The sequence below is a fragment of the Watersipora subatra genome, chromosome 11, assembly GCF_963576615.1.
Source record: "Watersipora subatra chromosome 11, tzWatSuba1.1, whole genome shotgun sequence".
Taxonomy (NCBI): domain Eukaryota; kingdom Metazoa; phylum Bryozoa; class Gymnolaemata; order Cheilostomatida; family Watersiporidae; genus Watersipora; species Watersipora subatra.
The window spans coordinates 31,248,099-31,259,917 of record NC_088718.1 but is presented as its reverse complement, the minus strand read 5'-3'; the positions used below and the strand labels follow the sequence as shown (position 1 = coordinate 31,259,917).

Below are 11,819 nucleotides of genomic sequence, written 5' to 3'. Positions count from 1 at the left end.
ATGTGTCTGTTTAGTAAGCTAATTGTTGTGAGTTCAAATCCCATATGGATGGTGTCAGATAGACAAACAGTCAGCTTCAATCATTCCATTAGATAAAAGTACGGATAAACATGGTTCCTTCAAAAGCAGAGATTACCAAATTTTTAATTGTAATGATGAAAGCAAGGCAACAAAATGTTCATTGAAGTTCAGATACCAACAACTCTTTTACACAAAAAACTACCAGATCATTTGAGACTTGCAAATATATTTGTTAACATCATCACACTACCATGAGTTGCGTGTGTTCCAAGGAACAGATGGTCCAACAATAGAATCAAGGAAAAATGGCAATACATAAGTATGCTTTACTTTCAACTTTGTCACAAAAAGAATGCTTATGCAATAGGAAGTGCTCAGCTATGGTATCAATCTTGGCACACGGCTTGCGCTAATAGAAGTCAGGTGCATACAGTAAAGAGTATGATGTGGAAATAATTCACATAATTTATTTCATTTTCTTGCTATTTTTGTATTTCTTTAACATAAAACTGTCAACAAAGTTCATATAGCTGTTATGATAAGAGATCTATTACTTGAAAGGAGGAAATTACATATGTTCAAATGTTAAGTGAGCCAAGCTTACAAGTTCACGAGTGTGATGGAAAAGTAGCTTCCTGATTAGCACGTGAAAGCTTGTTAACTTGAAAGTAACTACTTTTTTTCTGCTTTCTGAGCATGAAAGTGTCTATCTTATGCAAAGTCAAACTGTATCTAACAATTCAGATAGCTCTCTTTATTATATCATTTTAATTAATAAAGCTTTAAACCACAATAAAAATTGTTTGTCGGCTAGTGTTATCTGACAACAAAAACTTTAGTCTTTTTTATCGCTACTTTACCATGGCAATGTTTAGACATACATGTATGTTTGAAAACCAAAATTAAGTACAAGTCGATTAATTGCACGAACTTATTTTAGTAGCAATGTATTTATGCAGTGGCAAAGAGTGTCACAATAATGTCAGTTTTTATGGCCAATCAGGACACGCAATGGTTGGTACTCTTTTGCATGCGTCATCACCAGGAGGTCCCGGTTGCCCAAATTTATCTGTGTCACAGACAAAACCAGGAGGAGATCCATCTCCTGCTGATGCTCCTTTTGGTCCAGGTACGCCTAGCTCTCTTGCTGCTCCGGGTTGGCCATCTTCACTAAAAGGGTCATCACACACTATTTCAAATTTTCTGATACAGGTTACACCACTCGGTCCTCTTGCTCCTTTAGGGTTTCCAATCCTGGTGCACTCAACTGGGTCACCCTATAAAAAACAACCAAGTATAAACAGTTGAAACATTTTGAAACTGCGAAATGAAACGCCAATTTCTCACTCATCTGCTGAATAACTGATGATGAATCAATGAGCCAAAACATTAGCTTTGTAAAGGTCACTTTTGGCTCTGGCTAATACGAAAGAGGTGCTAACTCTAGCACAATCTAATCAGTTGCATTGTATGTACTATGTTGAATTACGGTATTACGAATATTACAAATTATTTTCCTTACGCATTGTTATATGGGTCTCCGACTATACCAATAATGATAACTGCAAAAATAACGCTCACTAACCATTTGCTTAGCTAATTGAAAATTTCTTGCCAGCTATTTCAGTGTTCATGCACAGTTTTGATAATTCTGTAAGTTTCATTCAAATACTTTTTGTGTATCCTAATATTTCAGTATATTCCGTGATTCCGGACAAAAAACTTGCTACACATGGCCATACTTGAACGCTTTGCAGCCTAATATTGTCGGTACAAGTAGGTCCCTGATCCTGGACCGTGTTTCCATTGACTGGAAAAGCACTCCCACTAGCACAATTCCTTTTAACTGAACAGCATATTTAAGCTCCAGGCTGGCAGAAAACAACAACAAAAAGCAGAAATCTAATAGAGTAATAAGTTTTGCACAATTTTTTGAAGAAGAGATGTTTGAGAGATAGTGTGTAAAAGTTAATTATTGAGGTAAAATGTGTATATTTGTTATGAAAAAAAACAATAGTTCCAGTTTTAAGCACTTTTTGTCGGTGAATAAAGGTTTTCTAGTCTTGTTTAATTTAAGCAGATAATTTCTTACAAAAATTTTCAATCAGTGTGTAGTTAGAGACTAATGTTCTATTTGCAAATTTTTTTTTTCTCAGCCAGTTAGATGGACTCTCCATTTTTTGATGATAACTCAATAAATAATAGTTCAATCAAATTAATATTTCTGCATCACACACAAAGTAACAACAGTTTTTTTATAGCTACTGTGTAAATTTGAAGTGTTTAAAAAGGGGAAAAGCAAGCAACCAAGTTGACTCGAGCAGAGGATCATTAGGAAAGCCAATACCCTAACTATATCATGGCCAGGTTTAAGTGTTAATCATTATTGCCACAAATGATGCTCAATATAAAATCTTTATATTTTGGTGAATTAGCTGTACACGTTAGCACTTGAATATAGCCATCAAAAGGTTGACTCAAGTATCAAAAGGTCAGCACCTGAATAATGCTAGGTGTAGTAGGAGGCCCAGTGCTATTAGTTGGCCCAATGAACAGGTCCGTAGCAGGTTTTTAACTAATTTCAATTTATGTGATATGAAATAAATGCATAAAACATCTAATAATTATTTTGATAATGGTATTGCTAGCTGCTTTAATAATCTTCTACTTAATACTCGCTCTCTTAATAGAAAAATGCATTTTAAGCACTTCATGTCAAAACATTTATTTGTTTTTTATGGTTAGCTGTTTGCCTTTTTAATGATTCTTATGTGGCAAATTTTGGAAAACATCTTTGTTTTTTAAATGAAATAATAGCCATTAAAACATTATGTATAATATAAAATATGTAGTAAATAGTATAATGTACAACATATAATTTATAATATATTTACTAGAAATTCCACTGTCATACAGCCCACGACCAAAGTGATATTGGAAAAAAGAGAAAGGGTACTGATGGTTGAGAAATGCAATATTAGCAGTCAAATAGCACTGCAATGCAATAGGATAACTGCAATGGTAGCTGTAATGTACTGGGTGTGGGTGTTATTATATACAACAAACAGCAATAATGAAAGGAATAGATTATATGTTTATATCTCTCCCCCTGCAATAGGAGAAATGCAATATTGGCCAATATTAGAAGTAAAATGCACTGATATTATTAGAATAACTAATATTATTAACATAGTAATAATATAAAACCAATGCACAATTTTGTTTACATTTCAAAACGTCATAGTTAACAATATCACGAAGTTGTGATATTTATATAGGTTTTTAGAAATTCTGTACTATGTAGTCATTGTTCTGTGGCCATCCAAACTTATAATTAGTTATTGTAATAATCTCATAAGAACCAAATGAACAACATATATTATATAATATATTTATTATTGATTCTATAATCATTTTATTTCATAATTGCATCCAAATAGCTAACCTTGTTTTTAGACTGCCTAGAATTGTAAATAAATCTCATGAGCGTATTTTTTTGCTTTGAAAAATTAATTGAGTATTAAACTTTTGTTATAGCTCTAAATTTTGGTGGTTCAAACTTGAGATATTTCTAATTGACAGGAATTCTTGTAAAAACTGCTATATTATTGATACATTTTTTCACGATGAAAAGTCATAAATATTCCGAGCACTAGAGTTGCATGTCATCTGATAAGACTTGAAGCTACAAAGCTTAGGTGTACATATTATCTCCTTTAAACTTTTAACCAAAAGTTAAAATATTTGGCAATACTATTTTTGATGCAATTTTGGAAGGCATCTTTATGTAAGCACAAAATAAATTGGCCATCTCATAAATACATGTATCTAGTAGTTCAAAATTAAAACATATCAGTGATATGTGATTGATTTACCCAATTCAGTATTTTCAATCAAGCAATGTTAGTAAAAAAAGTTAAAAATCAGGTTCTTAGTAAACATACACTACTTTCAACCACAAAGCAGATTTATACGGGGTCATTGAAGCCGGTATAAAATATTGATGAATACAAAGCATCAAAAAGAAAGAGTTAGCTGACCAAAACTTATCAAACTGTGGTTGGTTTATAAACCATGATAACTATTTTATGTGAACCAAAATTTATTCAACAGTATGTTCATTGGCTCAACTAACTTGGCATTTGAACTGTGGCACTAAACTCTTTGTCCATATCAGCTACTTTTTTCAGTTCTAGATGAATGTTATTTATTCATTAGAAAATCTGAGGCTTATCTGCAACACATCAAACCTATTTTGTCAGAATGTACTAAAATACATAAAATTATCATAAAACGAAAGGCTAAAAGACATGGATGTTGTCAGACCTAGACAGATATGTCCTGAAAATTCTTGTTGAAAAATGTAATTGGGGAAGATCTATTTTACATAACTGTATTAAAAAAAATTTACTTGAACTATTCATCACTTGCAGTTTTATAAACGGTAAACATTACTTTGTTGATCATTCTCTAAAAATCCTACGTTCTATCGGCTTTTTATATGCCCATGTCAGTGATTCATGTCAATCTGTCTATTCACTTGTTAGTCTATTGATCTCTTTACTTTTTTGTTAGCCTGTTTGTCTGTATGTTAGTCTGTCTATCTGTTGGTCTGTGTGTCAATTTGCTGGTCTTTCTGTCTGTTTGTCTGTCTGTATGTCTGTCTGACGGTATTAATAAACTCGACTCTACATGTTAACATTATCATATTTTGGTACAACCTACCATTATAAAACAAACATTATTGATTGAGATTCTGAGTTATTAATAACTGAATCAAGGTTCCACAGCCAAACATCAACATACCAAGCTTATTTGTTCCAAAATTTGCACAAAATTCCACGTTTTCAGGCTTTCAAAGAAGCAAATATGTCTGTAAATGAATACCGAAAACTGATTCGAGTTTTTAAAAATTTAAATGCATCTTTGAACTACTTCTAAAATTATACAGTAACACAACAGAATTATATATGACTATATAAAACATTATGCGCAAACTAAACTACATCTAAAGAATCTAAATCCTTAATAATAAGACTAATATTAACAAGTATTTACTGTACCATAAAGATATACAAAGGGAAAATGGTCCATGGTGCATAGTGGTAAACCTTGCACCAGACATGCCAAGCATACCATTTTTGGATGTAAAGTTTAATGTTTTCTATATATTACTATGAATGTAGGCACAATTCTAAGTGAAGGTATTGCCATGCTTTTTAGAAAGTCTACATTCGATTTCTTTTGGTGGAACTATTTTCCTCTATTGTAATAACAAATTGTGGGAGAAAAACCTTGCAGCCAAATTTAGAAAAACAGCATCAAAAACACACGTGCATGAAACTTGAGCTATATTTTTCATTAATAATTAACTAAGTCATCAAGTCCTAGAAGAAAACTGAAAAGTAGAATCCATTACCCTGAATCCTAATGTATGAGCAAGGAGAGCCACTATCACCGAGATCATTAGCCATCTTCCTAGTCGTCCTCTGTTTGTCATAGTCGTATTTTCTTCAAACCACTACCTAGCAGGAGGCAACCCATCAAATAAATGACTTTGTTCTTTTCGAAAGCTTTAATCTTGTTATCTTGTGACAAGTTCAGCAAGAATAAGAATATTAATAGGTTTTCCTCCGACTGTTCACCAATTAAACTCACTCTAATGAATCATCAGCTGGCTTGTTGTTCAGCCTCTTCCCATTAAAGTCAGATTAATGACTGACTGTCAAAAGTGTTGTTTGTCATGATTTCAGCAGGTTTAAAAAACTTGCAGTCGTACATTTGAACTTTAGAATTCAAAAAATTGTAGGCTTTAGCAGACAGTTTCTGTGAGGATTACTGAAAGTTAGGAATGATTTATATGTTGGTGTAGTAAGGAAATATGTGGAATAATAAGATGTATGTTCAAAAGCTATGAAGTAAAATGGTTTCTAATTTACATGGTAAAAAAAGACCTAGAGCGCAGGTGATATTAATCAATTTTCAGGTTGCTTATTGACCTGGAAAAGCGGCAATACACTAACCACCTACATTTTTACTAGTTAAATTTCTATATTATAATAGGTCATCAATAAAACTCATTTTTTCTCTTCAAAGTTATTACATCAAGACAAATAATTTGGTCAATACCATCTTTTGTAACATGCACAAACTGAGAAATGAGACATGAAACAGAAGATATATATATATATACATGTATATATATATATTTATATATATATATATATATTTATATATATATATATATATAGATATATATAATGATATATATAAAAAAAAAATATATATATATATATATATATATATATATATATACTCATGCTACAGACAGTACTGTTTCGGCTATTGAAGCCTCATCAGTGCAGCTCAGAGCTTAGGCAAGGGACACAAATCCCATTACCAATGAGAGTTGACTTCCTGCCATAAAACAACTAGTTTGCCTCACAGATTTTAAGAAAGTCAATGTGCTGGCACAAGAGTGCTCGAATCACAAAAGTGATGAGCTTTGCACAAAGGCTAATAGCGCCGCACCTCTGTGCTCACCATAGCACCGTAGTGCTCAACCGAACTGAAGTAAGGGAGCATATACTCATGCTACAGACAGTACTGTTTCGGCTATTGAAGCCTCATCAGTGCAGCTCAGAGCTTAGGCAAGACTTATATATATATATATATATATATATATATATATATATATACTAATATATCTAGTGGAAATCTTCTGACTAAAAACTGCTCAATGCCATAAAGGCAGTGCATATAGAATAATTTAAAAGAAGATAAAAAATTTGACTATTATATTTACACTACTAATAGTTTTGTGTTAAAAACACTCATAAGGGTTAAAAAGGGTTAACACTCATCAGGGTGTTGAGTGTTAAAAACACTCAACACCTGATGAGTGTTTTTAACACGAAACTATTAGTAGTGTAAATATAATAGTCAAAATTTTTATCTTCTTTTAAATTATTCTATGTTATATATATATATATATATATATATGTATGTATATATATATATATATATATATATATATATACATATATATATATACCTTAGCGAATTAAGTTTTTGATTCTTAAGCTTGTGTTTTTGTTGAAAGTATGTAAGTTCATTCTAATTCCTTAAGATCCCTTAACCCGTTGTTACTAAAACATGTTTCATCTGCCTTTTGTACACTTGCCAAACACTATTTGTTATCACACAAAAAATCATGTGTATCTCAAATTAAAGCCTCACTCATGAAGAAACCTTAGTTCAGGAGCTATGTTTAAAACATGAGACAGCGAAGGATTAGTTTTATATATGCTTATAGTTGTTTTTTTACGCAGTCAAAATATAGTCAATATCCACTAAATATACCTAGTCAATAGGAGTTTTCTCAAATTTGTATTTTCTAAAGATATTTAGCTTCTCACTTACACAGTTTCTGCACTGCAGCAAAAGCTTAGTTGAGTTACTGGCCGGTTAACCTTGCCTCGACTCTCTTTTTACTGAATAGTTTGTCTGTAATCATTCAGAAACTTTGAACTAGACTTTCAAAGTGCTCATCGTGCTATCTGAAAAAACTAATTTTATCACACTCTGTGGGTAATATTTTACACCCACATTGAAATGAGGTGCCATTTCGACAGATGTCAGAAGCTTATTGACACTTGATTGCTTATTAGGTTTTTGCGGTAATAATTTTGGTCAAAAGAAAGGTAATAAATTATCTACTTCTATGACTAATTTAGCATTATAAGAGTCATGTGCTTCTGGAATTTTATTCCTAACATTTTTAGATGTGCCATGCCTAAGCAGTCCAACCTTGAACCAGAACTAAAAAGACTTTTAAATCCGAAGTGGTAAAACCTTCAGAAAAGAATCCTCATAATCATAATAGTTTAAAACCAATAATCTTCTAGTGATCTCTTTTGCTGCCGAGTTTAACGGTTTAGTTAGTTGCTTGTTAACAGAAGATTTCTAGTGAAAAAAACTTTTTGCAAAATGAAAAAGCCACTAGCTCATGTGAATATTTTGGCTCAGACACTATTATAGCAATATCTAGTGTAAATCTTTGAGATAAAAATAGTAAAAAATCTGCAAAGTGGAAGTGTAATAATTCACTGAAGGCAATTGTTGGGCGAAGCTCCAATTTTAGTGAAATTTTGTGGATAACAGCAGAAATTTATGAAAAAAAACAGAAAGTTATGAAAATGTTTACTGCTTTCATTGATAATTGCTGCAGTCAAATCTCTTTATGGTGGCAATTTAATTGTGTGGGTGGTTTAAACAAACGCAGGAATGTTCTGGAAAAAGCTAGCACTGTGTGTTTGGTATGGGGTGGACAGCTTAGGCTTTTGGTGTGTGGGCAGTAAGCTCACAGTTTTATTAGGAAAAGCAGTTAAATGATAGAAAAAAATATGATACAGAGACAATGCAATGCAAAAATTTTTACTTTTTTCAGATTTGCGCTGTTGGATGTAAATCGATGTCAAAATTTTTGTCTGCAATGTTCAACTACCTGAAAGAGCTTTATCTTACAGTGGATTTTCAAGATTTGAGAACGTTTATGAAACCCTAAACAAAATGAAAAGGACCACCATTATTTTAAAATATGATTATTAAGGTCATTTGGCATTATCTTTTCTGTTGAAAACAAGTAGATTTTGTTCAAGGTTTGGAATATTTAAACTAATAAAAATCACATCAGTTTTAGATTATACTCTCCGCCAAGTTTTGGAACTGCTACAAATCAACAAATTTGACGGTCAAAAGTAAATAGTTAAAATTCCAATCACCCACAGCAATGTTGTTGATTCCATCTTCTATGGCAATAGTTAGTTTTGACAGGAATTTCTTTAGTTAACTTTTGCTTGACATGACTCTCATACTCTCAGGCATAAAAGAACTTTCATGAGAAATTTAATGTTCATGACTTGAAGTTGGCTATCATCCATGCTGTATTTTAAGGTTCAGAGGCAATTTCAGTTTTTTCTGTGGTGATGATTGCACCACTTACTTGTGGCTTGTTATTCCAAAGTGCTCAACATGACACCAAGAAATGAGTTTAATGTACGAAACAAAAAATCTGAAAAGTTCTTATATGGTTCTTTCTAGGATAAAACTGCTTCGTTTTTTGCCTTAAAATAATAACCAGCTATCGCAAAACATTATGCCTGTCTTTTGATATGTTATACAAGGCAGAGAATAACCATAACATTGTGTAGGATTAGCTAACAAAAATGTTATTTCTGGTCTGATGTTTTTGTGTGTTCTGAGAATCCATTCAGTTTCATCATGTTGTTGCTGTTTGTTTTGATCCCTTTTGCATAATTAGCAGCGTTTTGGCGAAGTTTGTCACTTGAGCTTTTATGCTATAGAAAGAGATCAGAGATGATAAATTTGCCTTCGCAATACTTCATCTTACTACAAATAAACATAGTAGGGTATCATTCAATTATCTAATCTCAGAACCAATGCATAGCCAAATTAAAGAAAACGTTTAAACTCTGAATCGATAGAAAAAGAAACTACATATTTTGCTTGCGTAGTCATTAGCACATCTGGCGGTCAAAAGAAGATGTAACTAGTGTTTCCGTAATGCTTCTTAGATAACGACATGTAGAATAACAAGTATCGTTACCTCTTTCATACAAACACAGAAGTCACTGACGGAAATATGATGGCAGCTTTCAAAACAGCAACTTATGTAAATAGTTCTCTAATATGTTACTGCTTAGTATATATAGACATTTTAGTCCAGTTTAAGGCAGTTTATTTGGCCTTACTTTCCATGATACATGTTTTACAGTGTTTGTAAATGTTCTTTTTGCATGTATGAGCAGATACAGTCGCCATCATATAGCAACACAGTCAGAATTATCTCTATCACAACTCTAATATGTACAATTAGCTCAAATTCTTAAGGATGAAGTATACTGTGATGGAAACTTGCCGTACCATCTCCTTTTTAGTTATTATTATTAGAGTTGTGTGCTCTTGGTTATTTTATATAGTCACGCCCCTAGAGGAGGTTGGCCCTAGCCACCTCATTTACATATTTTGTTATATATAAGGCCGTGTCTATCGGCCTAGAAGTTGTTCAATACATGCTTTGCAGTTGGACCCACACTCTTCTGTTTCCTTGCGCAATACAGAAACACACTGAGCACTTACGTACTCCAAGCCTAAGTCCTTCGGACTGTGCTTTGGGAGTAGGGTTAGAAATACACTGTCGACCCGCGTCGACCTCAGGTCGACCTTGTCGTACGAGCATTATATCTCCCAGGGAGCAATTCCTGGTGTAGGTAGTTGTGATTGGCCGGTGGTGTAAGTCGACCTAGTCGCCTCCGCGTGTTGGTCTACGAGCAATACTTACACGGCCCCTGTGGAGGGTGAATGCAGACCGGTAGAGTAAGCCGACCCAGGTCGCCTCTACGTGTGGGTCGCAGGATCCAACACACTGGTGGCAGCAGTGGGATTGACCACGAACTTCTAAGATAAACTTTGTAACCATGCCAAGCAGCCGACGGAGTGCTACCAGAGATCTGGCTGAGGCAGAGTTACACCAGGTCGACCAGATTGGTCAACTGACAGAGGCTATCACTAGAGCCTTACAGATACCCCGAGGGGGAGCCAACTTCAAGCCTCCGAAGTTCGATGGGAGTGAGGATGTAGAGCTATTCATCTCCCAGTTCGAAGAGGTCGCGGAAGCAAATGAGTGGAGTGAGAAGGCCACGCTCCTCCACCTGCGGGAGACTCTGAAGGAGGGAGCCAGAGGATGCAGTCGAGGGGACTCACCTGCCTCCATCTTCTCGGCTTTACGCATGAAGTACGGGCTCTCCCCGAGAGAGGCTAGGAGTAAACTCCACCTAAAAAGAGAACCCAAGACAAGTCTCCAAGAGCATGCCACAGAGATGGAGCGTCTGGTGAAAATAGCATACGCTGACCTCCCAGAATCCTACCAGTCCAGTATGGCCATGGATGCGTTTTCCCTGACACTGGGAAATACGCCCCTCCAACGCCACCTGTTAGCGATGAAGGCACGGAGCTTGGAGGAAGCAGTGCAGGCGGGGAACGAGTTCCTGCAAATCCAGCCCACTCTTCCTCGACCTGGTGCCCGACCCCTAATAATGACGGTGGAGGAGGAAGAAGTTACCCCCGCTACAGTCGCCCCCGTCCATTCGGAACCCCCATCAGCCACCTTGAACGACGTCCTGATGGCTATAAAGGGGTTAGCAGATGGACTGAGGGAAGGGAAGCTGTTGGGACAACGGGGAGTGGACAAAAGGGGACCAAATTGTTGGGGTTGCGGCCAGGCAGGGCACATCCAACGCCGGTGCCCCCAAGCCCCCCAAGGACAACAGCCTCAAGTCACGAGGCCGGGAAACGGTTACCATCCACAGCAGTAGGGGGAAGTACTGACTGTGGATCAAATCTACCCTCGCAAGGACAGTGGCAACAGCCACGACGGACTAGGCGACGCAGGCTCCCCCCCTGCTCGCCACCGGTCCCCTTGCATAACCAATATCAACCCTTACCTGAGTGTGCAGGTCTCCCACTCTCAGAAGCCAAGGACGAAGCCTACGTCTGGCCTAAGCCGTCTCGGCCTCCCAAGAAGGGCCCCCAGAGGACTAGCAAAGCCAGACGGACCCACGGAGACGAAGCATGGAAGCCGCATAATAGCAGCTACTTCTTGCCAGGTCGCATCGGAGGTCAGTCCGTCCAATTCCTCGTGGACACCGGGTGTACCTCTAATTTGTTGGGACGACATGTCTTTGAGCGGTTACCCAAAGACGTCAAGAGCAAATTGG

At 35.7% G+C, this 11,819-nt stretch overlaps 1 protein-coding gene across 1 annotated transcript; it reads right to left on the bottom strand.

Moving 5' to 3' along the window:
- Positions 1–466: 466 nt before the first annotated feature.
- LOC137408483 (collagen alpha-1(XXIII) chain-like) lies at positions 467–5,596 on the bottom strand. Its single transcript, XM_068095027.1, has 2 exons — positions 5,441–5,596; positions 467–1,298 (listed from the first exon to the last, which is right to left on the bottom strand). Exons 1-2 carry the CDS (start codon positions 5,519–5,521, stop codon positions 1,011–1,013), a joined length of 369 nt encoding a protein of 122 aa, XP_067951128.1. The 5' UTR covers positions 5,522–5,596; the 3' UTR covers positions 467–1,010.
- Positions 5,597–11,819: the final 6,223 nt, after the last annotated feature.